This window comes from Budorcas taxicolor, chromosome 2, assembly GCF_023091745.1.
Source record: "Budorcas taxicolor isolate Tak-1 chromosome 2, Takin1.1, whole genome shotgun sequence".
Taxonomy (NCBI): Eukaryota; Metazoa; Chordata; class Mammalia; order Artiodactyla; family Bovidae; genus Budorcas; species Budorcas taxicolor.
In genome coordinates, this window is record NC_068911.1 from 33,380,187 (window position 1) to 33,407,359 (window position 27,173).

General features: G+C 48.9%; 1 protein-coding gene across 1 annotated transcript in view; it reads left to right on the forward strand.

Moving 5' to 3' along the window:
• The window catches only part of TVP23A (trans-golgi network vesicle protein 23 homolog A), a 49,170-nt gene that overhangs the window by 8,742 nt on the left and 13,255 nt on the right, over window positions 1-27,173 (forward strand). Inside the window, exons 3-4 of the mRNA XM_052652312.1 lie at window positions 9,879-10,139; window positions 10,416-10,495. Coding sequence (XP_052508272.1) covers window positions 9,879-10,139; window positions 10,416-10,495 — 341 coding nt within the window. The remainder of the gene's footprint in view (window positions 1-9,878; window positions 10,140-10,415; window positions 10,496-27,173) is intronic.

Here is a 27,173-nt window from a genome sequence, read left to right on the forward strand (position 1 = left end):
TCTTCCACTTCCTCTGGGTGTGAGTCTAGACAGAGGGTCCTTCCCTCCCAGCGCTGAGATTCTAGTTCTGAGAGAATACGAATGACCAAACACAGCAAGCAAGAGGGACGAGTTAGAGGGCACGTGAAAAGTCCCTCAAGAACTCAAAACAGAGACAGCAAAGGTGTAGAGATGGTAGCTGGGTCATTAGGCTGGGGGTCTGGAAAGGAGGCTTGGAGCCTCCTTGTCATCAGCACCATGATAAATCAGTGTGTGCACGAGGGGGCACTGATGCAGAAGAACAGAACAAAACAAAATAGCCTGTGCAAAGGCCCTGAGGAAGGAAAGACCTACGTGGGTGTGTTGTAATGACTGGTGGAATCTGGCCAGCATGCAGATGCAGAGTGAGTCTCTGAGCTGAAAGAGGGGAGCTTGTCCTGCCCTGCAAAGCCATATGAGCCAGGGTGGGAGTTTGGGGTCCACCTAATGGGAGGGGGAAGGTGGGAACCACTTACCTGAGGATGGAGACCCAAGTTTCCTGCTCCCACCTTTGTACAGGACAGGGTACAGCTCTGGCAGCAGAAATGGAAGGGGTGGAGGGCCCTGTGAAATCTGTGTGAAGTGGAAAGATAAGAGGGCCTGGGAGAAATCCTGTCTGCTGGGAACTCTGACGAGACTTCTGTAACAGTCTGTAGATAAGGCCTAGTCCTTGCTGTTTACCCAGCACCCAGGCTCTGTCACAGGCTTCCCTGGAGGCTCAGATGGTAAAGAACCTGCCTGCCAGGGCAGGAGACTGGGGTTCAATCCCTGGGTGGGGAAGATCCCCTGGAAAAGGGTATGGCAACCCACTCCAGCATTCTTGCCTAGAGAATTCCATGAACAAAGGAGTCTGGTGGGCTACAGTCCACGGGTCGCAAAGCTGTCCAACATGACCAAACCACACACTCCGTGTGTTCTGACTGAACACACAGCTCTGTGCCAGCCCCTACCTTGCAGTGGTATTTCTTTGGCAAGTCAGCTGCCAGTGGGGGAGAGCTGGTGGGGTGCAATGCCGTACATAGCAGTCTGAGAATGTGGGGTCCCCCACCCCCTGGAAAGCCACAGGACACAAACCATGAGAAGATGCAAAAGACCAAGGGTCTAGGTCCTTCACAAACACATTGTACGAGAGGAGGGAGGAGGGGAACCTTCTGGTTTAGAGATCTATCTGCGTAGAGGACTTCCCTGGTGGCTCCGTGGTAGAGAATCCTCCTGCCAAGCAGGGGAGGCAGGTTCGATTCCTGGGTCAGGAAGATCCCCTGGAGGAGGAAAGGGCAACCCTCTCCAGGACGCTGCTGCTAAGTTGCTTCAGTCGTGTCTGACTCTGTGTGACCCTGTAGATGGCAGCCCACCAGGCTCCCCCGTCCCTGGGACTCTCCAGGCAAGAACACTGGAGTGGGTTGCCATTTCCTTCTCCAATGCATGAAAGTGAAAAGTGAAAGTGAAGTCGCTCAGTCATGTCCGACTCTTAGTAACCCCATGGACTGCAGCCTGCCAGGCTCCTCCGTCCATGGGAGTTTCCAGGCAAGAGTCCTGGAGTGGGGTGCCATTGCTTTCTCTGCCACTCCAGTATTCTTGTGTGGAAAACCCCATGGACAGAGGAGCCTGGCGGGCTACAGTCCATGGGGTCACAGAGTGGGACATGATTTAGTGACTAATTAACAACCGTCTGTGCATTACTCACCTGCATGGCGTGGCCCTGCTTGGGATGGGACTGGAAAAAACTTTGGGAAATAAAAATATTTAAGAAACAATCAGGAAATGAACCCTGACAGGATTTTGGATAAGATCTCTAACACGAAGGATTATTATTCATCATGTTAGGCATGATGATATTGAAGCTTTTTAAAATGGACATAAAATTTGAATACCGTACAATTCATCCTTTTAGAGTGTAACATGCAGTTTGTAGGATATTCCCCAAACTGTGAAATCATCACCACTATCTAATTCAGGAACATTTTCATCATCCACAAAAGAGACTTTGTAGTAACCAGCAGTCATCCCCTTGTTCAATTACTCAGTCATGTCCGACTCATTGTGGCCCCATGGACTATAGCACACCAGGCTTCCTTGTCCTTCACCATCTCCTGGAGTTTGCTCAGATTCATGTCCACTGAGTCAGTGATGCCATCTAACCATCTCATCCTCTGTCATCCCCTTCTCCTCCTGCCTTCAATCTTTCCCAGCATCAGGGTCTTTTTCAATAACTCAGCTCTACTCATCAGATGGCCAAAGTATTGGAGCTTCAGCTTCAGCATCAGTCCTTCCAATGAATATTCAGGGTTGATTTCCGTTAGGATTGACTGGTTTGATCTCCTTGCAGTCCAAGGGACTCTCAAAAGTCTTCTCCAGCACCACATTCTTAAAGCATCAGTTCTTCAGCACTCAGCCTTCTTTACAGTCCAACTCTCACATCCATACATGACTACTGGAAAAGCCATAGCTTTGGACTTTAGCCTGCAAAGTGATGATGTCTCTGCTTTTTAATATGCTGTCTAGGTTTATCATAGCTTTCTTTCCAAGGAGAAAGTGCCTTTTAATTTCATGTCTATAGTTACTGTCAGCAGTGATTCTGGAGCCCCAGGAAATAAAATCTGTCACTGCTTCCACTTTCCCCCTTCTATCTGTCATGAAGTGATGGGACTGGATGCCATGATTCCTGTTTTTTGAATGTTGAATTTTAAGCCAGCTTTTTCACTCTCCTCTTTCACCCTCATCAAGAGGCTCTTTAGTTCCTCTTTACTTTCTGCCGTTAGAGTGGTATCATCTGCATATCTGAGGCTGTTGCTATTTCTCCCGGCAATGTCCCTTAACTCAATGAAGCTATGAGCCATGCCATGCAAGGCCACCCAAGACAAACAGGTTATAGTAGAGAGTTCTGAAAAAACGTGGCCCACTGGAGGAGGCAATGGCAAATCACTCCAGGATTTTTGCCCTGAGAACTCCATGAACAGTATGAAAAGTCATCCCCGAGCCCTTGGCAAACACTAACCTGCTTTCTGTCTCTCTGGATTTGCCAGTTCTGGACATTTCATACAAATAGAACCAGGTAACATGTGCATCCAGCCTCTTTCACTGAGCATCATGTTTGCAAATTTCATTGAGGCTGTAGCAGGTATGGGCGCTTCACTCCATTTTGTGTTTTTTGCTGGGTCTTCATTGCAGCGCATGTACGTTTCTCTAGTTGTGGTGCCGGGGTTTAGTTGCCCCACAGCATGTGGGATCTTAGTTCCCTGACCGGGGATCAAACCACATCCCCTGCATTGGAAGGCAGATTCTTAACCACTGGACCATCAGGGAAGTCTTCACTTCATTCCTTTTTATTGCAAAAGATTATTCATCATATGGATAGCGTGAGTTTTGTTTAATCCTCATCAACTGACAGACATTTGGGCTGTTTCTATGCTTGGGCTACTAAGAATGATTCCTGTCTGAACATTCCTGTACAAGGTATTTTATAAACATGTTTTCAGTTCTCTTGGGGCTGTACTTAGGAGTGGGATTGCCGTGATTTTGTTTTTCTAAGGGTCCTTTATCAGAGCTATGTATCAAAGTATTAAAGTGAAATGATAAGATGCTGGGGTTTGCTTCAAAATCATACAGAAGAAGGGGACTTTCTCTGCTGGTCTGGTGATAAAGAATCTGCCTTCCAATGTAGCGGACATGGGTTCAATTCCTGGTCAGGGAACTAAGATCCCGCAAGCTGCGGGGCAACTAAGCCTGCCTTCATGCTGAAACAAACACCCGGCACAACCAAGAAAAAAAAAAGTCATACGGAAGAAGGAAATAGGGAATGGATTAATACAAAAGGAAGAGCTGTTTTGAGAATTTTGAACCAGGACAAGTACACAAGTGTTTATTACGCTGTTTATATTTGTTTCAACCTGGGCATAAAAATTCTTTGCAATGCTGAGGCTCAGTTCAGAGTGACTTCCCTGTCCTCCTTTTGAATTCCCAGACAATCACGCTCTAGAATAAAAATGTAATGTGAGCCACATGCATCATAGGAAATGTGCTCCTAGCCATATCTGAAAAAGTAAAATCAGGGCAAGTTGATTTTAATTGCACTTTAACCCGATACACAATCATTTCAGTGTGGGAGACGTTTAAAAATTGTGAGAAAACATGTTACATCCTTTCTTCCTACTAATCCTTCAAACCCCAGTGTGTATCTGATGCTGACAGAACACCTCCATCCAGTCTTACCTCATTTCAACAGCTCCATAGTGCCTTCCCAGGTTGGACAGGGACATTTGTTTGGGGCATTGAGTGGACTTTTCAGACAACTTTTGTGACTTCGTTTTTTTTTTTTTTAATTTGGTTGTTTTTATCCATCTACAGTTTCCCCTGGTGGCTCAGTGGTAAAGAATCCGCCTGGCAATGCAGGAGACAAGGGTTAGATCCCTGGGTCGGGAAGATGCCCTGGAGGAGGGCATGGCAACCCACTCCAGTGTTCTTGCCTGGGAAATCCCATGGACAGAGAAGCCTGGCGGGCTGCAGTCCATGGGGTCGCAGACAGTCAGACACGACTTAGAGATTAAACAATCCATCTACAACTGGAGTGTTGGCTTGAAGAGGGCAAGCACCTTATGTGTCTTGCCAAGTGCTATGGCCCTGTGTCTAGACCAGGGTATCAAGCACAGAGCAGGTGAGGGCTGAGCAAGTGAAGGACCCAGGAGTGTGCAGGGCAATGGATCTCTGCCCATTTCACAGATGGGGAGTCAGAGGCCCAGGCGCAGCTGGGGCCCATATGGACAGAAATCCAGGGCTTATCACAGGCACCACCCCTCTCGCCCCGGCAAGGTGGACGGAGATCCTGAGAGAAGCCCCCAAGAGGGGCTCGCCTCCTCCCTCGGCCCTCTGCCCTGCCTTCCCGGGCACCGGCTGTGTCTGGAGAAGGACAGGGCCCAGGTCAGGTGCGAGGAGGCCTGTGAAGTGGGCGCAGCTTCTGCGGGGAAGCAGAAAGGTCAGAGGCCCGGGGGCAGCTGGGCAGCCCCCCAGGTGGGAGACCCCGGCTTCACGGGCCTGGATGCACTCTGACCTGGAGCTATGGGGTGCCAGAGGAAATAGAGGACACCAGCTAAATTCAAAGTTGAGAAAATTGATAATTTTTTTAGTGTAAGTACATCCCCCAAATTGCATGGGACATACTTATACTAAAAAGTTATTTACCTCAAGTTCAATTTCACCAGGACTCTTATTTATTTATTTTTATTGAAATATAGCTGATTTACAGTATTATGTTAGTTTCAAGTATACAGCAAAGTGATCCAGTTACACGTTTTTTTCCATTATGGCTTGTGACAGGATACTGAATATAATTTTCTATGTATACAATAGGACCTTGTTCTTCATCGATATTATATATAGTAGTGTGTTTCTGCTAATCCCCAACTCCTAATTTTTCCCTCCTCCAGTTCCCCTTTGGTAACCTATGTCTGTGAGTCTGTTTCTGTCTGGTCAACAAGTTCATGGGTCCTGTTTTTTCTTTTTTAGATTTCACTCGCAAGTGGTAACATATGATGTTTGTCTTGCTTACTTCTCTTAGTATGGTAATCTCTGGGCTCATCCACATTGGTATAGAATGCATTATTTCATTTGTTTTTATGACTGAGTAGTATATAAATCACATCTTCTTTATCCATTCACCTGTCGATGGACATGTAGGTGGCTTCCATGTCTTGGCTATTGTAAACAGTGCTGCTATGAACATTGAGGTGCATGTATCTTTTTAAATGGGAATTTCCTCCAGATATGTATGCCCAGGAGTGGGATCGCTGGATCATATGGAAACTCTATGTTCAGTTTGTTAAGGAACTTCCATACTGTTCTCCACAGTGGCTGCACCAATTTATATTCCCATCAACAGTGTAGGAGGGTTCCCTTTTCTGCACACCCTCTCCAGCACTTATTGTTTGTAGATGTGTTGGTGGTGGCCATTCTGACTGGTGTGAGAATGGCCATTCTGCCTTGTTGTAGTTTTGATTTGCATTTCTCTAATAATTAGTGATATTGAACATCTTTCCATGGACCTGTTGGCCATCTGTATGTCTTCTTTGGAGAAATATCTATTTAGGTCTTCTGCCCATTTTTTGATTGGGCTGTTTGTTTATTTTTATTTTGAGCTGTATGAGCTGCTTCTTTATCTTGGAAATTAAACCCTTGTCAGTTGCATCATTTGCAAATATTTTCTCCCATTCTGGAGCTGTTTCTTCTGTTTGTTTTCAGTTTCTTTTGCAGTGCAAAAGCTTATGAGTTTGATTAGAAATTTATTTTTGCTTTTATTTATATTGCTTTGGGAGACTGACCTAAGAAAACATTGATATGATTTATGTGAGAAAGAGTTTTGCTGTGTTCTCTTGCAGGCCCCTGACTCTTACTTGCTAGATCTGGTAACCCGACGTGGGGGAAAGCAGGACCACTGCCAGGTGCCAGGGGGGCAGATCTTAGGAACCAGTGGGGATGCCAGGCCGAGAGGGTAAGAAGGGGCTGCTGGCCCAGGAATGGCAGGCCTGGGGGCTGCCACTCCCCCTGCCTGAGAGGGGATGAGGGCAGCTCAGCACCTTTGCCAGCCCCAGGCCTGATCACACACACCCTCCCCACACTCACTACTTAACCCTCTGTGCCACCCACCTTTCTCCTGTAGAATAAAGAGCAGAAAGTCTGTGTGGCTCAGAGCCCAGCATGGTCCACTCAGGCCGACCTCTCCCACCTCCCCCAGCCAGGCTCTGGACTCCCACGTTTGGCCATGTCAATCCAATCCAAGCCTTTGCTTTCTGGTCCAGGCCTGTGGGGTCCTGTCTCAGGCAGAGGGCCATGCAAGGTACCCTGTTCTGGCTGCAATTTGTCCCAGGCACACACAGATGGGGAATGGAAGCCCTGTGGGCTGGGCAGCACACATAGGGCCTGAGCTTCAGGCCAGAGTCATTCCTTCTGCTGAGGGATATCCACCTTAATGGGGGGACCAAGAGCTGCACACATAGCTATCCAGCCCACAGGGGTTTCTTGGGCCCTAAGTTCTTCTCCTGATGACCACAGGCAGTATTACCAGGGCCACTATTTCCTGAATTCCTACTCTGAGCAAAGCACTCAACATGTGTTTTCTCTAGTCCTTGCATCATCCCAGCAAGGTGAGAGGAGGTGTGGTCCCATTTTACAGATGTGGAGACTGAGGCCAGAGAATTGAAGCTCCTGCCCCAGGCCACCCAGACAGGGAGTGGCGAAACCACATTCCCAGCTGGGTTGCCTGACTCTACAGGTCCACCTGCAAGGACCATCCAGAGGCCAGTGCCTGCCTGAGCCTGGAGCCCCTTCCCTTTAGTTGTTCTGGCTTCAGTGCTGGAAGCCACACTGCAGGGACCAGAGCTGGGGGCTGTTTCTCAAAGCTCTGTTCCCAAGCCTCTCCTGGGCCAAGAACAGCAGAGGTGACTCGAGGCAGGATTCAATAGTCATATTCAGTGATGCTGGTGTGAGGGGAGACGGTCAGTGTTTCCTAGAAGTCTCTGAACCCAAGGATTCCCCACTGTTCTTATTAAAAGCAGATTCCCGGGACTGGCCCTGGAGCTTCAGGGGCCCTGGAATCTGCATTTAACCTGCAGCCCCAGGTTACTCCACCTGCAATGCAGGAAACATGGGTTTGATTCCTGGGTCAGGAAGATCTCCTGGAGAGGGAAATGGCAACCCACTCCAGTTTTTCGCCTGGAGAATCCCATGGACAGAGGAGCCTGGCTGGCTACAGTCCACGGGGTCGCAAAGAGTCAGACACAATTGAGCACGCAGACCCTGGTTAAACCACTGCAGCTGGTTTCAAAGCCAATGATGAATTTCCTGCAGAATCCTCGGGCTCTCTGCCCACTCTGAAACTCCACAGGCTGACTCTGCAGAGGATCATCCAGGTGTAGGAGGAAGAGAAGGAGGGCGCGCTTTCCCCAGAGGGGAGCGCTTTCCCCAGAGCCCCCAGTTCTGGCCCCCATCTCTGCACTCTCAGCCAGCGGGCCCCCTGAGGAAAGCTCAGGAGCATGTGGCTTCCACGTGGTTGGGGCTGAGACTCTTCTCCAGGTACCCCCAACCTGAGGACTGAGAATGACAGTTTGACCCCAAATGGGGCTTCCAAGGGGGCTTTCCTACCTCCTCACCCCCTTGAGGACTCTCTGAGCCCCAACGTAACAGACACCAACAGCTGGTGATTCTCAGAATCAGAGGAAAAGCCCCTAAATGTTCTGTAACGGCTTCTCACCCTCACCTGCCCTCTGCTGTGGCCCCTTGTCTCCCCTCCACCCCCTCCCCGTTATCCCTCCCAGGTAGTTGCAGCCAAGCTGGGGAGGGTAGCTTAGGGTACCCTAGCCTCTCAGAGTGACACTCTTCTTTGCCTGGAGCAGGCTTTGGGCTGGAAGAGCCAACAGGCTTTTCTAGAAAGCCAGGCTTTGGTGGTGGTTTGGTTGCTAAGTCATGTCCAACTCTTGGGACCCCATGGACTATAGCCCGCAAGGCTCCTCTGTCCATGGGATTTCCCAGGCAAGAATACTGGAATGGGTTGTCATATCCTTCTCCAGGATCTTCCTGACCCAGGGATCAAACCAGCATCTCCTGCATTGCAGGGATTCTTTACTGCTGAGCCACCAAGGAAGCTCTCTGGTGGTTGAGATCCTTATAGTTCAAAGGGTGGTCCAGAGGCCTGCAACATTAGCATCACGGGGGTGCTGTTATCAATGCAGGCTCCCAGACCCCCTGACTCCCAAGAGGGTACATTCCAGGAGAAAGTACCCTCCCTCCACACACACCTGGGATCAGTTTAGGTAATGCCTGCCCAAGGCTCAGAGCTTAGGTACCTTCTGGCACCTCTGCTCCCTACCCCTCCCTCCTGGCAGCCACCCACCCCTGCGGGGATCAGCAGGGAGTGAATTGTGTTGGGACCTTGGAAACCACCAGCACTTTTCTGAGTCACCAGGGATGGAAGACAGGTCCCTACTGCCCATGGCGGGAGGGCAAAAGGCAGGACTAGGGGCCTTGGCATCGAGACTCTTTGACCTCTGCTCCTATGTGGGTGGCCAGGAGGAGGTGAGGGCAGAAAGTAGAGGGGAGTGACCCTGTCCCAGGCCAGGAAAAGCTATCTGGTGACAAAGCCTTCCTTTGTGGGAGATAACTGGGAAGGCTTTTATATCCGTTTGTTGTTGTTATTGTTCAGTCGCTAAATCGTGTCTGACTCTGTGGGACCCCATGGACTGTAGCCAGCCAGGCTCCTCTGTCCATGGGATTTTCTGGGCAAGAATGACCGAGTGGGTTGTCATTTCCTTCTCCAGGTGATCTTCCTGGACCAGGGACTGAACCTGCATTGCTTGCATTGGCAGGCAGTTTCTTTACTACTGAGCCACTAGGGAAGCAGAAACTCTACTATTACTGCTAATGATAGTTACTTTGTCCACAGTGTGTGTCTGGCACCAGGATGAAGGCAACGTCCCGGTGGGCAGCCGTGGGACCCACGCCACAGCTGCAGCAGATTCACCTGTTAAAAGGCAGAATCCGGAACTCCACTCCAGGCCTTCTGAATCTCCCCGGCTGGCCTGGGAAATTGTTTTTAATTAAGGCCCTAGGGAATTCTTTGGGGTCGAGGGTTTGCGGAAACACAGGCCTTCTCCAGCCTTGAGAGAGGCTGCTCAACACTGAGATTCATTCTTGCACTCCCTCCCTCGGTCGACATCTGTGGAACATCCACCTGGTTCACTGACGCACTCGCTCTACTCCTCCAGGATCACCGATCTGGGTTCCCGAGTCCGCCTCTGAGGCCGAATCGTCCCCTCCTTGCCGCCGCTCCGTCTTCACCCTCCATCCTTGCATTGGGCATCAGCTCCCTCTCCTAGGCGGTGTTCCCAGAGAGCCCGGGCAGAGGGACGCTCCCAAGCCCCGCCCCCGCCCGGGCAGTCGAGCCCACCTCCCCTGCCGGCGACTGCGCTCTGGGGCCCGCGCGCCCCTCCCGCACCGGAGACCAGCGAGGAGGCTGCCCCGGGGGCTCGGGCTCCGACCTCCCTACCCCCGCCCCCGCGCCCACCGCCGCTGCCCGCCGGGCGTCCCAGCCCTTCCGCTGCGAGAGGTGCAGCCGGAGGCTGGGTTGTGGCCTCCAGGTGGGCTCTGGGAAGGATGAAGCAGGTAGGGCCGCGGGGATGCCGGAGATGGGAGGGTGGTGGCAAGGATGCTGGGAGCCTTCCAGAGGGCTAGGAGAAGCTGGAGGAAGAGGAGGAGGAGGGGGAGGGATGCGGGAGCCGGGGCTTGGGCCTGCGCTGGACCCCAGGTGGGCGGGAGGGTGGAGAAGGGTAGGGGCCCCGCCCGCAGAGAGAGTCCTGGCCAGAGGGCCTGTGCACCGCTGGGAAGGGCCTGTGACTCGCCATTGATGTCCCCAGGCCCTGGTGGATGATACTGAGGATGTGTCCTTGGACTTTGGCAACGAGGAGGAGCTGGCATTTCGGAAAGCCAAGATCAGGTGCGTTCTGACCCGGTAGCTGGGCAGGCACACTCAGTGCTGCAGATTTATTCATTCAGGTTCATTCATTCAGGATGTACCAGACGTGGGGCTCCCAACACACCCAGGACAGATCAGACAAGATCCTGCCCTCCTATTCTGTGGTCTTGCGGGGAGGGGACTAACAGGTGAACAAAGATGTTAACAAGATAATTAGTGTGAAAAGAGTTGGGAAGAAAACAGGGTGATGAAAGAGAAAGTCACTGGGGAGGCTAGCAGCCTTGTGCTTTTAATTGTGATGCTGGAGAGCCCCTTGAACTGCAAGGAAATCACACCAGTCAATCCTAAAGGAAATCAGTCCTGAATATTCATTCATTGGAAGGATTGATGCTGAAGCTCAAATACTTTGGCTGCTTGATGCAAAGAGCCCACTCATTGGAAAGGACCCTGATGCTGGGAAAGGTTGAGGGCAAAAGGAGAAGGGGGCAGCAGAGGATGAGATGGTTGGATGGCATCACTGACTCAATAGACATGAGTTGAGCAAACTCTGGGAGATAGTGAAGGAAAAGGAAGCCTGGCATGCTGCAGTCCATGGGGTTGCAAAGAGTCGGACACAACTGAACATCTGAACTGAACTGAGTGATGAGAGGCAGCCAGTCATGGGAGGCTTTGACCAAAACCTTCCTTGAAGAAGGAAAAGCAGGTTTAAGGGCCCGGGGTTGTGTTTGGAAGGTCGAAGGAAAACCACTGTGTCTGGTGGGTAGTGGGGGAGTAGACAGGGGTTGGCAGGAGGCTGGAGAGGTGGACAAGGGCTTGAATTTTTATTCTTGTCCCTCTTTCAACTCTAGCCAGTGAGATATCGTTGTTCTTTTAGTTGCTCAGTCGTATCTGACTCTTTTGTGATCCCATGGACCTTGGCCCACCAGGCCCCTCTGTCCGCCGGATTTCCTAGGCAAGATTACTGCAGTGGGTTGCCTTTTCCTCCTCCAGGGGATCTTTCCGACCCAGAAATCGAACCCACGTCTCCTGCACTGGCAGCCAGATTCTTTACCGTCTGAGCCACCTGGGAAGCCCCCAGCCAGATGTAGTGTTGGCTTAAAACAACAGAGATTTATTCTTTCATAGTTCTGAAGTCCAAAATCAGTTTCCCTGGGCTGAAACTAAAGTGTCCACAGGACACACTCCCTCTGGAGGTTCTAGGGGAAAAATCCGTTTCTTGGTCTTTTCTAGCTTCCAGTGGTTTGCTGGCTGGTGACTCCTTCCTCTGGCTCTCAATACAATCTGGAAGATTGTAGCATCTTCCAGCCTCACTTTTATTTCACATTGCTTTTTCCTCTGTATCAGTCTCCCTCTGCCTTCCTCTTACTGGCTTACTTGTGGTTGCATTTTCGGACCCACCTGGATAATGCAGGGTAAGCTTCCCCCCCGAAGATCTTTAATTTGATCACACCCCTTTGCCATAGCAACTTAGTGACATTCACAGTTTCCAGGGTTCAGGGCCCTGGATGGAGGGATTGTTCAACCTACTGTAGTGACCAATGGGTGTCTTTAAAGAAAGATACTGTGAGAGAACTGGAATCCTGGGATATCTTCTGGATCATCTAAACTCATTATGTGTTCAGTGTTGTTGTTGTTTTTTTAAATTTAATTGGAGGATAATTGCTTTATATCGTGCTAGTTGTTGTGTACAGCTATGTGACTCAGCTGCAAGAATAGATATATCCCCTCCCGTTCGGACCACCCTCCTTTTGCCCCAGCCCTCTAGATCATCACAGAGCACCGGGCTGCACTCCCTGTGTTTCTGCAGCAGTTTCTTTCTAGCTGTCTGTTTTACACATGGTAGTGTATGTAAGTCAATGTACTCTCTCAATTTGTCCCACCTTCTCCTTCCCCCACTGTGTGCATAAGTCCATTCTCTACGGCTTATGTGTCTATTTCTGCCCTGCAAATAGGTTCATCAGTACCATTTTCTAGATTCCATATATAGGTGTTCATATATGATATTTGTCTTTCTCTTTCTGACTTAACTTCACTTGCATAACAGACTCTAGGTTCCTTCACCTCACTACAGCTGACTCAGTCTTCACTGAGCTCCTCCTGTATGCCCACGTCTGGGCTGGTGGCTGGGGACACGTGGTGTACAGGACACACCCCCTACCTCTATGGCGTGGTCTGGTCTGGAGCAGGGATGGTCAGCCTTGACACTGCTGACATTTGGGGCCAGGTTCCTCTTGGTGGTGAGGATGTCCTGTGCATTTAGGATATTTAGCAGGATCTCTGGCTTCTGTTCACCACATGCCAGGAGCATCCCACCAGTGAGGTCTGCAGACAGTGCCAAGTGTTCCCTGGGAGGCAAATTTTCCCAGGTTGGAAACCACTGGTGTCGGGGTGTAGGGTATAGGCATGCCCATGGCTGTTATGATTCAGTGTTTTAAATGCTGCGATTTCAGAGGGGGAAGGAGAGGGTGGGATGAATTGAGAGAGTAGTATTGACACATATACTTTATCAAATGTAAAATTAGATAACCCGTGGAAATCTGCTGTGTGACACAAGGAACTCAAACCAGGGCTCTGAGACAACCTCGAGGGCTGGGATGGAGTGGGAAGTGGGAGGGAGGTCTAAGAGGGAGGGGACATATGTATACTTGTGGCTGATTCACGTTGATGTATGGCAGAAGCCAGCACAGTATTGTAAAGCAGTTATCCTCCAAATAAAAATAAATACATTTAAATATTAAAAAAAAAATGCTGTGACTGGCAAAATCTTGGGCGTTTATGCTGGCCAGGGGAGAAAGTGACAGCTAAGCTGAGGCCAAAGGATGGGTAGGAGTTAACTAAGAGACGTGGAGTGAGCACACACAAAGGCTTAGAGGGGAGAGCAAGAGCTTAAGGAGTTCACACTGGTTTCCTGGAAAGTAGTTTGAGCAGAGGCTCAAGGGCAGAAGGAATCACGAAACAGAAGCTGGGAGCTTGGGCCAGGGCACTGGCAGGGCTGGTGGAGGGAAGTGCAGGGGCACAGAGGAGGCAGAATCAGCCAGCCTTGGTGGTGATCAAGATGTGGGTGCAGATGGGGATAGTCAAGGGTGATGCCCAGCCTTCTGGCCTTGGGACCCAGGTGGAAGGGCACTTATGCGGGAAAGATGTTGAGTCCAGGGTTGTCTTTGTTGGCTTGTGGTGGAATGCTCTAATGGCCAGGTTTGATTGGCTGCAGGGCAGAGAGGCTGGATCTGATTGGGCGGGGGTGGGGGTGGGGGTCACGTGGCCTGCATTCAGCTATCTGGGAGGTAGCCGGTCATGGACCTGTGTGTGCCTGAGAGCTTCCAATCCCATAATCCTCTGGTGTGCCTAATGCACATTTCTGGTCCAGCCCTGGACATTCTACCGGATTCCCACAGGATGAGCATCTCTAGTTGATTCTGATGCTCAAGAATATACAGATGATATCATATATATGTGGAATCTAAAAAAAAGGGGGGGTACAAACAAATTTATCTACAAAACAGAAATAGACTAACAGATGTAGAAAACAAACTTATGGTTATCAGGGGTAAGAGAGGAGGAATAAATTGGAAAATTGGGATTGACATATACATACTGCATATATAAATATAAATACTATCATGAATAGGGGTTTCCTGGTGGCTCAGATGGTCAAGAAGCTGCCTGCAATGTGGGAGACCTGGGTTCAAATCCTGGGTTGGGAAGATGCCTAGGAGAAGAAAACAGCAACCCACTCCGGTGTTCTTGCCTTGAGGATTCCATGGACAGAGGAGCCTGTCAGGCTACAGTCCACGGAGTCACAAAGAGTCAGACACAACTGAGCGACTCTCACTCACTCGTATATATAATAGATAACAAATAAGGACCTGCGCTATCGCACAGGGAACTCTACTGAATTCTCTGTAATGGCCTAATGCAATGGGAAAAGAATCTAAAGAAGAGTGGAAATATGTATAACTGATTCACTTTGATGTACACTTGAAGCTGACACAACATTGCAAATCAACTATCAGTTCAGTTCAGTCACTCAGTCATGTCCGACTCTTTGCGACCCTATGGACTGAGGCATACCAGGCTTCCCTGTCCATCACCAACTTCTGGACTTGCTCAGACTCATGTCCATTGAGTTGGTGATGCCATGCAACCATCTCATCCTCTGTCATCCCCTTCTTCTCCTGCCTTCAGTCTTTTCCAGCATCAGGGTCTTTTCCAATGCGTTAGTTCTTGGCATCATGTGGCCAAAGTATTGGAACTTCAGCTTCAATATCAGTCCTTCCAATGAATATTCAGGACTGATTTCCTTTAGGATTGACTAAAACTCAACTATAACTAAAAAAATATAGAGGTAAATCCTGAGCATAAATGAAGTCACCCAGATAGCAGGATGGAGAAGGGGGTTCTTAACTGGAACCTGAAGCTGGGTCCAGGAACCCTCTGGAAACTATTATCTAAGTTTCACATGTGTGTTTCTTTAAGAAAACGACTCAGACTTTAATTATATTATCAAATGGGCCCATGATCCAAACAAGTTAAGGCTCACTAGTATCAGGTGGGAGAAGGCGATGGCACCCCACTCCAGTACTCTTGCCTGGAAAATCCCATCAACAGAGGTCCCCCTGCAGTCCATGGGGTCTTGACGAGTCAGACACGACTGAACGACTTCACTTTCACTTTTCACTTTCATGCATTGGAGAAGGGAATGGCAACCTGCTCCAGTCTTATTGCCTGGAGAATCCCAGGGACGGCAGAGCCTGCTGGGCTGCCGTCTATGGGGTCGCACAGAGTTGGACACGACTGAAGCGACTTAGCAGCAGCAGCAGTATCAGGTGAGAATTGTTATTTGTAAATTCCATGTTGAAATGGATTCCGGGTTGACTTTGAAGGGAGGTGAGATTATGGAAGGGGTCCTGTAGCAGTAGTCTGGGGTTTCAGGGCTGCGTCTGCCTTTACTGCTTGCTGGCTTTGTGATTCTGAACAGTGTTCATCTTGCCTTGTTAAGCCGCCATTGACCCATCTGTGAAGAAAGGGTACCTGTACCAACCTGGCCTCCCCACGTGATTGCTATGTACAGTTTGTTCAGCACATGTTTATCCAGCATCTGTGTATAGGTGCTGGCTAAGCCCTGGGGATAGAGACTTGGCCCCTTCCCTTCTTGTCCCTGGTTCCGGGTCAGTGAAGTGCAGTGTGGTGGGGAGAGCACCTTGCTGAATCAATGAAGGATGTGACTCTGTAGCACACCTGGGCAGGTAGAGGAAATGTTATTAATAGTGATGCTGTGTGTGTTTTTCCCCAGTGGGCTGCTTTTTTTTTCTTTTCTTTTTTACTTTTTTTAGTGTGGAGAAAAACCCACAACATAAAATTTACCATTTTTGAATGTTCAGTACTGTTAAATATATTTATGTTGTAGTAAAACAGATCTCCCGGACTTTTTCGTCTACAAATCTGAGACTCTTTCCACTTCAATACCAACTCTCTATTCCCTCCTCCCCCAACCCCTTCTTTCTGTCTTTCTGAATTTGACAACTTAATTTTTTTGCTTTTTGGCTATGCCTCTCAGTGTGAGAGATCTTAGCTCCCCTGCCAGGGATTGAACCCACACCCTCTGCCGTGGAAGCATGGAGTCTTTTTTTTTTTTTTTTAATATTTATTTATTTGGCTGCTCTGGGTCTTAGTTGTGGCATGCAGGGTCTTTAGTTGCAGCAAGCGAACCCTTAGTTGCGGCATGTGAGATCAAGTTCGCTGAGCAGGGATCCATCCCAGGCGCCCTGCATTGGTAGCACAGAATCTTAGCCATTGGACCACCAGGAAAGTCCCTGAATTTAACAACTTTAGATACTTCATGTAAATAGAATCATAGAGAATATGTCTTTTTGTGCTGGCTTATTTCACTTAACATAATGTCCTCAGCATTCACCATGTTCTATCATATGTCAATTTCCTTCCTTTTAAAGGCTGAAGAATATTTCATTGTGTGTACAGACCACACTTTGTTCATCCATTCATCTGTCAGTGGACACTTCAGTTGCTTCCATGTTTTAGCTCTTGTAGATATTACTGCAATGAACATGGATGTACAAATATCTCTTTAAGACCCTGTTTTCAATTCTTGATAGATACCTAGAAGTGGGCTTGTTGGATCATATGGTAATTCTGGTTTTAACTTCTTGAGGAACTTTCATACTATTTTCCATAACACTAGAAGCATTTCACAATCCCACCAGCCATGCACAAGTTTCCAATTTCTCTACCTCCTCACCAGCAACTGTTATTTTGTTTTTTTTATTTTACTTTTTATTTTTTATTTTTTTCAGAGTAGCCATCCTGATGGATGCGAGCTGGTGTCTTGTTATAGATCTGACTGCCTTTCCCTAATGGTTAGTGACGTTGAGCTGCTGCTTGTGTGCGTGTTTGCCACTGGTGCACCGTGTTTGGAGAAATGTCTGTCCAAAGCCCTTTCCCTGTTCTTTAATGGGTTATTGGATTTTTTGTTGTTGTTCAGTTGTTGGCATTTTAAAAATATATTCTGGATATTAAGGTCTTATGAAACGTATGATTGGCAAATGTTTTCTCCCATTTCACTGGTTACCTTTCCAATCTATTGATGGTGTCCTTCAGTGAACAAAAGTTTTTAAATTTTACGTAGTTCCATTTATGATTTTTACTTTTGCTGTCTTTGCTTCTGGTATCATGTTGTGTGTGTGGTATGTGATTTTACTGAAATGTTCACATATCATAAACTCACAGTTTATACAATTCAGTGTGGTTTTTAGTATATCCACAAGGTTGTGCAGTCACCCTCACTGTCTTGTCTTTTTCATCACCCTGGATTGGAGTCCTGGACCCTTCAAGCAGTCACTTCCCATTTCTCCCCTCCCCCAGCCCCTGGAAACCACTAATCTACTTTCCATCCCTTTGAATTTGCTCACTTTGGACACTTCATGTAAATGGGATCATACAGTATGTGGCCTTTTACCTGGCTTCTTTCACTGAGCATAAGGTTTTCAAGGTTCATCCATGTTTTGGCATGTCCTTCACTACTTTTTATGGCTGAATCATATTTCATTGGCTGGCTAGAATACATTTTCTGTATCCTTCATCTGTTGATGAGCACTTGAGTTCCTTCTGCTCTCTCAGTTCTTATGAATAACGCTGTGAACATTCACGTGGGGGCCTTCCGGGTGGCTCATTAGTAAGGATCCGCCTGCCGATACAGCAGATGCGGGTTCGAGCCCTGGGTCAGGAAGATCCCCTGGAGGAGGAAACTGCAACCCACTCCAGTATTCTTGCCTGGAGAATCGCGTGGACAGAGGAGTCTGGAAGGCTGCAGTTCAGGGGGTTGTAAAGAGTTGGACACGACTGAGTGACTGAGTGTGCGCACATGCATGCATGCTAGCACACACGTATGAACATTCAGGTACAAGTTTATGTTTGAATATATGTTTTCAGTTCTCTGGCTTGGCCAAATGGTAACTATGTTTTAGCCATGCTGTGTTGCAGACCAATTTTTAGTGAGTATTTTGGGCTTCCAGTGGCCTTGAGGAGCAGGAGGAGCCTGGACTCAAGTTCAGACAGTCCCAGGATTGGGTCCTGACTCCACCATTCCCCAGCCAACTAACTGTGGTTGTGGGTTTGACTTGGCAGACAGCCTCACAAGATGCAAATAGGCTTTCATATATGGTGGCTAAGTGATAAAAAATTCGCCTGCCAATGCAGGAGATGCAAGAGACATGGGTTTGATCCCTGTGTCAGGAAAATCCCCTGAAGTAGGAAATGGCCCACTCCAGTATTCTTGCCTGGAAAATGCCATGGACAGAGGAGCCTGGAGGGCTACAGTCCATGGGGTCACAAAGAATCTGACACAACTGAGCGTACACGCATACACACACCTGTTTATTTGGTTCTCTAGAAGGAAACAAGTCAGAGACATAGTATTTTCATCTCACTGAGGGACTCTGCAGCTCCCTTCTCTATTTTCTCATCTGTAAAATGGAGATGAGGTTAGCTCTATCACAGGCTGTGTGAGGAGGACTCAATTGGGTGAAGAAAGTATAATATGTGACGAGGCCAGCGGGACCACTGACACCTTGTGTTTGCTTCATAAACGGCACCTATTCTCTGATTAAAAGTGTGACTTTGGTGTCCTGACTCTGGGCAGAGCTGGAGTGGAGCCTCAGTTGCAACAGGATGTCACACTGGGATTGTCCCTGGAGCTGGGGACTGTCCCTTGGATGGAAAGTTTGGTTTATGCTTTCAAAGCACTGTCTTCACAAAATTCATTTGGACCCACATGTTGTGATTTCCAATGGATTCCCATCTGAAGTCGGATGATGTCCTCTTGCTCCAGGCAGAGTTATTGGATCTGAGGATGGTCTCAGTTGTCAGGGCTGGTTTGCTGGTGGGGTTTGGTCAATGTTCCGTGGTTGGTCCTAGTTCAGCCCAATGGGGCTTAAATTGAGGGGACCGCTACCCTCTGGTCTCAGGCACCACCGGGAGTCCCCTGTTGGTGGGGCCAGGACCCAAGGCAGAAATCACATGGAATCAAAATCCATGCCTAGCCTATCAAGTAGGATAATGTTTTGTCTTTCAAGAAGTGTCCCACTGTCCATTCATCTTTCCATGATAGACACGCAAAGCTGTTCCTCAAAACGAGCTCCAGATGAAATTCTTGGCTGCTTTTAAGGGGAAGTTAGATTGAGTGGAAAATAATAGCAAACACTTACTATACATGGGCACTGCTATGTTACTCATAATATTCATTTAAGCTGTATTAATAACCTATGAGGGCTTCCCTGGTGGCTGAGATGGTAAAGAATCTGTCTGCAATGCAGGAGACCCAAGTTCGATCCCTGGGTGGGGAAGAACCTCTGGAGAAGGGCATGGCAACCCACTCCAGTATTCTTGGCTGGAGAATTCCATGACAGAGGAGCCTGGTGGGCTACAGTCCGTAGGGGTCGCAGAGTTGGATACGAATGAGCAACTTTCACTTTTTCTCAAACCTGTGAAGTCGATACTGTGATTTTTTTTTTTAAATTAATTTCAAGATGGAAGAAATTGAAGGAAAGAGTTGAGGGATTGGCCCGAGCCGAGGTCACACAGCTGTGCAGTTGCAAGGTGGGGATTTGAACCATTAGATCTGGCTCTGGAGTGGCATCTTAGGTTAGACTGTGCTTTGGGGAGTAGGTGTTCATGCAGGTGGGGATCCTTGGGGACAGGCACTGCCCTGGGATCAGCATTTCCAGGCCTTCCATCATCTGCTTCCTCCAGGGAGCCCTTCATATTTTCCTTGTGTAGAGGAGAGTGTGGAATTGCCCCTCGTTTGCAGAGCAGGCTTTCTCAGCCCTCAGCACTGATACATCTGTGTGCTCTGTCACTCAACCGTGCCTTGCGACCCTGTGGACTGTAGCCTGCAGGCTTCTCTGTCCATGGGATTTTCCTGGCAAGAACACTGGAGTGGATACTTGGGACTGGCTAGTTCTTTGTGGGGGCTGTCCTGTGTGTGGCAGGATTTTAGCAGCCTCCGTGGACTCTACCCACTTGATGCCAGTAACGCTGCCCCCCTCCCCCAGCTGTGACAACCAAAGGTGACTCCAGACTCTGCCAAGTGATGTGCCCTTGGGGCAGAATTGCCCCTGGTTGAGAACGCTGTTTAGATTATTCTCTTGCTCTCTCTGGGGTTTGGATTTAGAGAAATTAAATTTGTATTTAAGGGGACACAGAGCATGCTTGAGACCTCTGTGTTTGACGTTGACCCCTGAGAAGCTGATGGTGTGGCGGGGCGAGGAAGGAAGGGGGCAGGTGATGGTACAGATGTGCCTCAGTGGCTGTCCATTATTCCCAGAAATCGAAACAGGTACGTCTCTGATTGTTCCACACACATTGTGCTGCAACACACAGATGAGAAGAATAATTTTGTTTTTTCTTTGTTGTTAGAAAGTCTGATTGCCTCAATAAGTGAGGATCCCTCACCCAGACCCCTGTCCCCATGACTTTATGCAACAAATCACGCTGCCCCTGTCCCCACTCTAAAATCTATTTTTAAAAATATAGAAATAGTGACACATAAGCAGGTCTCACAAAAGGCTGATTGTTTAATTTTAAGGAAGGTTCACGATTACCAAGGAAAATAACCCGCAGAATCAAGGAACTAGACAAATTTCGGTTCTCTTTGATTAGGACACAGAATTACATGTTTTGAAATTAACCCCTTACGTCTCCATCTCCTTTAGTTCCCCTTCTTTATGTTTCTTGTTAACATGAAATTGATTACACAAGCAATGCCAACAATATCCAAGGGACATTTCTCCTGAACCATAACTCACACAATTGAGGAAGGCATCAGGGACCAGAAGGAGGTGGTGGTCGGACGTTTGTTCCTTGATGTTCCAAACTTGACCATGTGGACCAGGAGTGTTTAACGTGTCATTCACTTATTCCAAGGTTGACACTATTGACATTTGGGGCTGGACATTGTTTCTTGCAGGGACTGTCCTGTGCACGCAAGCATGGTTAGCAGCATTTCTGGCCTCTACCCACTAGATTCCAGAAGCAGTCCCCTAGTTGCAGCAACCAAAAACATTTCCAGACGCTGCTGGCAAGGGACCCCAAATCACCTCCCATTTGAGAGCCACTGATTTATTCTTTCACTCACTCATTTATTCGTTAAGGCAAGAATACCTTTCAAGGACCTTTGTGTGCCTAGCACTGTTTGAAGGACCGCGAAGAAAACTAGATGGGCATGGTCCGTGTCCTCGTGGACCTGACGTTTTAATTGAGAAGAGACAGTGAACGAATCAGCAAATATCTAAACAAAGTAACATCAGAGGGTGGTAAGTGCCATGAGAAAGGGGGCCAGGTCCAGGCGGCCCGTTTAGATTCTAGAGGGTGCAGAGAAGGCCGGAGGAGGTGCATTTGGACTGGGACCCAAATGTGGAGGAGGAGCCAGGCATGGGAGGACGCACAGGAAGAGACTTCTGGCAGAGGGGACAGCAGTGCAAAGCCCTGGGGTGGGAGTGTAGTCTAGGGGTTGTTGGAAGCAGGCCAGCGTGTAGCAAGTGGGGAAGTGGGAGGAGGAGGCAGTTGGAGATTTGTTAGGGAAGAGCTGCGGGGGCTTTGAAAATTCTGATGGGAAATTGGAATTGCTCTGCTTTGATGGGCAGTCTTTGGAGGGATTTGAGCAGGGGAGAGGCGTGATCTGACTGACCCTTGAGGACGCTCCCAGTGACTGTTAAGTGGCCTGTAGGGCACGAACAGTAGCAGAGAGATGTTAGGAGGCTGGTGAAGGGGCCAGGGTGAAAGATGCTGGCAGCCTGGACTGGCTGGACTCCAGGGACACACATGGGAACTTGGCTTAAATTGACCTTTGTCCCAATTCTGCCCCCTTCTGGGACTTCTGAGATTGGACAGGGAAGGGTGAAGGCAGCAGGTCCCAGACGCATGTCACTGGGCCTGCATTCCCAAGGGATCTCAGCTCTTATCAGCATCCCCAGTGAACTCAGCAAACAAAGGACCAAAACTCAGGGCCTCCATTCCCAAAGATGCTGAGTCAGTACGTGTTGAGATGGGTGTGACAGGCTTCTGCAATGTGATTCTGCTCTGAGTGACTTGGCATATTTTTCTAGGTTGTCTGTTTCTGGATTAAGTAGGGAGTGGTGTGTGTGTGTGCATGCGTGTGTGTTCACCTTCATTAGAGTATGGGTAGGTATTGATAATGGGCTTCCCTGGTGGCTTAGCGCTGAAGAATCCACCTGTGATGTGGGTTCAGTCCCCGGGGTTGAGAAGATCCCCTGGAGACGGAAATGGCCACCCACTCCAGTACTGTTGCCTGGGAAATCCCAGGGACAGAGGAGCCTGGCGGGCTACACAGTCCATGGGGTTGCAACAGAGTTGGACACGACTGAGTGACTAAACGGCAATAGGAGGTGTTGATGCAAGGCTCAGCCATATATTCTGGCAAGTGATGCTGATGACATCTCCTTAATCAAGACTGGCTCAATAACTTCGGGTTGGAATCCAAGGGGAATGGCCTGAGGCTGGTTCTACTCCAGCCTGAAGGAAATTCTCTTCACACAGGGGCTCAGATTTGGGTGTTCCATGGCCGATGACTCACTTACTCCCGTAATGAGGCTTTCAGAATGACTCAGAAGTAGCCACAGATGGTGTTAATGGATCCTCACATTTTCCCTAGCATTGCAATACAGACGTCTCTCTCCTCAGGATAGTAAAATACTTTACAAAGTGCAAAGGAACAGTCAGCCAACTGACTCCAAGCCTCTGACATACTCTCTTGGACCAGGGATAATGATGAAGAGCCGCTCAGTTGTGACCGACTCTTTGCAACCCCATGGAGTGTAGCCCGCCAGGCTCCTCTGTCCATGAAGATTCTCCAGGCCAGAATTCTGGAGTGGGTAGCCATGCCCTCCTCCAGGGGATCTTCCCAACCCAGGGATGGAACCCAGGTCTCCCCCATTGCAGGTGGATTCTTTACCAGCTAAGCCACAAGGGAAGACCAAGAATACTGGAGTGGGTAGCTTATCCCTTCTCCAGGGGATCTTCCTGATTCAGGAATCGGACTGGGATCTCCTGCATTGCAGGTGGATTTTTTACCAGCTGAGTGGCGAGTTCTTCCGTCAGGGGCTTCTAATGCCTGGTTGTCCTCAGAAGCTGCTTGTGAATGAATGTGTTGGGGGCTGCAGCGTGGTGATATTCTAAGCACACTATCATTCCATCTCCATCTGTGAGCTGAAGTAATCTAGAAAGAGAAATTCCCCGTCTTCAAATAAATTGCAGGATATACTCATAATAAATGCTCCATGCTTGCCCTTCATTTTTCCATTTTCCAAGCAATGAGTTTTGTTCCCCAGCATCCCCCATAAGTGACCACTGAGGGTTTTGCATAAGTATTACATGACTCACGGATTCAGACATTCTTATTGCTATTCAGGTTCTCCCATCTTTGGCCAATGGGAGTGTCTACCCATTGGCCTCTGAGTGTTTTGACCTGGTGCTCAGAGTCTTTGACAGCTTCCTTATGATCTGGGATGTTCTGATCCCGTATTCATTTCTTATCATATTCATTTCTCCATCTGTGCCTGGAGGCATCACTTCTCCAGGGAGCTCTGGCTCCTTTGGAGAATGGAGTTTAGAAGCCACAGTCTGGGTTTGTGTCCTGTGCCAGCTCTCCGGGTCTGTGACCAGGGAGTGCATCAGGCAGGGCTGATATTAATACCATCTCTTAGTGGGTGTATTTTGGGGAGTCACTGTTGTCACCAAGCATATATCCCCTTTCAGTTGCTCTGTGGGTCTCTGCGAGACAGCTGACAGGTGAGACAGTGATGAAACTCTGGGCAGATTCTGCCCCTCAGAGCAGCTGCTAGCCTGTAGGGCACCTTTGTGCAAATCAGAAGAGATGACCCTTCCACCCTTCCTTGGGCAGATGGTTCCTCCAAGGCCTGCAGCTGAAGAGCTGAGCATGTGTAGATTTGCACCGGCATCACCTGCACCACCTGCACAACTGCTTCTTTGCTCCAGGCCAGGGGCAGTTTGCTTCAAGACTCCCTGAGCTTCTGACCCCTCAACTGCAGAGTGGCTCTCTGTCCCTTTCCAGCCTCGCTTATGTTCTCTGGGCTCATTTATCCCCAGGCAGGTGTTGTGGGTTGACTTATATCCTTCCCAACAGATATATGTGGATGTCCTCACCTCCAGGGCCTCAAAATGTGACCTCACTTGGCAATAGGGTCTTTGCAGATGTGATTAGCTAAGATGAGGGCATCCTGGAGTAGGCTGGGGCCCTAGTCCCATATGATTAGTGTCCTTGAAAGAAGGCAGTTGTGTGAAGACAGACACGAGAAAGAGGCCACGCAACAACGCAGGCAGAGGCTGAAGTGATGGAGATACAAGCCGAGGAGTCCCAAGGGTGCCGGCTGACGTCAGAAGACAGGAGAGGGGGCCTGGGATGGGTTTTTCCCTAGAGTCTCCAGAAGGATCCAAGCCTGCAGACACAGAGATTTTGGTGTTTGTTTTGCCTTTTTTTTTTTTTTTTTTTTGAGCACAATGAAATGATGGGTTTTAAGACAACATGATCTTGGTGTTATCCAGTTTGCTGTGTTTTGTTTTAGCAGCCCTGGGAAGCAAATACAGCACTTTCCTATATTCCCTGCCACTGTGAGGGTGGTCCATGGACCAGCAGCATCAGCATCACCTGGGTGCTCATTAAAACGCAGACTCTTGGGCCCACCCAGATCTCCTGAATCAGAGTCTGCATTTAACAAGCGAGCCAGGTGGTGGTGGTCCAGTGACCAAGACGCTGTGCCTTCACTGCTGAGGGCCCGGGCTCAGTCCCTGGTCGGGGAACTAAGATCCCACAAGCCTTAAAATGGGAAAAAAAAAAAAAAAGGCAAGAGAGCCAGGTGGTGTGTATGTGCAAAAGCACTGCGTCATAATAGTATAACAGGAATGATTAGCTACCAGGGCAAATGCAGTTATTTCTGATAACAGCGGGTATTGAACTCATTATTGAACCAGGCAGTATACTGAGTCCTTATTTGCCTGTGATTCTCACGTAATCTTCCTGGCAGCTCCGAGCAGTTGGTACTTCTTACTCCAGAGGACACGAGTCACCCTAACAGTGACTGAACGACGTCTCCTAGTGTTGTGCAATTCAACATTCTTGACTCATCCCATCTTACAGATGAGGAAACTGGGACACACAGAGAGGTTAAGTCACTTACTCAAGGTCACACAGGTCCTCAGAGGTGGAGCTGAGATTTGAATCTATGAATTTGTCTCTGAACTTGTACCCAGGACCCTCTCCACTCACCTCGCCTGCTCCCCCAAAGGAGAGCCGATGAAGGCAGCGTCTCTCTCTTCCTCCCCACCCCAATGTCTTCTCCCTTTTAAACTGTAAAATAACACATAACATCAAATTGACCATTTTAACCATTTGGGAGTGAACAGTTTGGGGCTTCCCTGGTGGTCCAGTGGCTGAGTCGGAGCTCCCAGTGTAGGAGGCCCGAGTTCCATCCCTGGTCAGGGAACTAGATCCCACAATCTACAGCTAAGACTTGGCACAGCCAAATAAATCAATAAATATTAAAAAAAATAATGATTCAGTTGCATTTAGGATGTTGACAATACTATGGAGCCATCCTAACTGTCTCATTCTGGAATAATTTCATCACCCCAAAAGGCAACCCCATAGCCGTGAAGCAGTCACTCTCTGTTCCCCGCAGTGCCCCCAGCCTCCGATAACTGCTTACCTGCTTTCCGTCTCTGTGAGCTGGCCTATTCTGGACTTTTCACAAGAATGGAACCCTACAATGTGGGACCTGTCATGTCTGACTTCTTTCACTTAGTGTGTTTTCCAGGTTCCTCCGTGTGGTTGCATGCATCCATAGTACTCCAAAAATTTTTTCATATTTTGTTTTTTTCTCAGTTGTTAAATATGCATGACCAAAAAACCCTACCATTTTAAGCATCTCAAGTCGGTGGCAGTAAGTCCGTTCAGACTGTTGTGTCACTGTGACCACCATCCGCCTCTAGAACCCCTTCAACTCCCCGCACGGAGATCCCATATCCGTGAAGCAATCACCTCCCATTTCCTCCTCCTCCAGCCACCGGCACCCTATATTCTGCTTTCTGTCTCTGTGAATTTGCCTCTTCCGGTAGCTTACGTGAGTGAAATCTTACAGTGTCTGTGTGTTTGCGTCTGGCCCCTTTCACTGAGCCTAAGGTTGTTGGGTCGCCAAGAGTCGGACACGACTGAGCGACTGAACTGGACTGACTGAACTGAAGGTTGTTGAGGTTCGCCCACACTGGAGCAGGTTTCGGCGCTTCATTCCTTCTCATGGCTGAGTGACACCCCATCGCACAGACAGTCCATTGATGGACTTTTGGGCTGTTTCCGCCTCGTGGTGACTGTGAACGTTGCCTCCGTGGAACTTCGTGTGCAAGGTTTTGTTTGAAGGCCTGTTTTTGGCTCTTCCGCTTTCCCATTTCATTTGAAAACGCTGGGTCTTTAAGGAATCTGGTCCGTGGTTTGCGCAGCAGCAGCGGTGGGGAGTGGGCAGTAGCTAGGGTCTGTGGGGAGGAATCAGCCCCGGTGCCCGTCAAGGAGAAGCTCGGGTCCCCGCAGAGGGCCCAGCCAGGGCTGAGCAGCCAGGGGCCCACTGACCCATCTCTGGGGGTTCTCTTCACCCAGCATTTTGCAGCTCCACATACCCAGCTGATTGGAGAAGGGCATGGTAACCCACTCCAGTCTTCTTGCCTGGAGAATCCCATGGACAGAGGAGCCTGGAGAGGGCTACATTCCATGAGGTCACAAAGAGTTGGACATAACTTAACGACTCAACCGCTATATCCAGCTGATAAAGATGGGATGTCTCTTTAAAAAGAAATAAAGAACAGAAACTAGAGGGGAAAACTGTGGCGGCCAGAGGGAAGTCTGTTCTTTTATTCACTTCCACACTCAGAGCTCTGTCGTGCTGACCTTTGAATCAAAGCTCTGAGTGCTTAGCAACCAGCATCTGTTGAGACGTCCTAGCAGCCCCAGACCTGCCTTCCTGGCCCAGATGCTGGGCGAGGATGAGGATGTGCTGTCATCTGAAACAAGAAGTTGGAGTCTGAAGGGTGATGGCGCTAACGTTGCATCTGGAGCATTCTAGAAAAGTCCGTCTAGCCCCCACGGCTCACCCGCTGGGTTAGC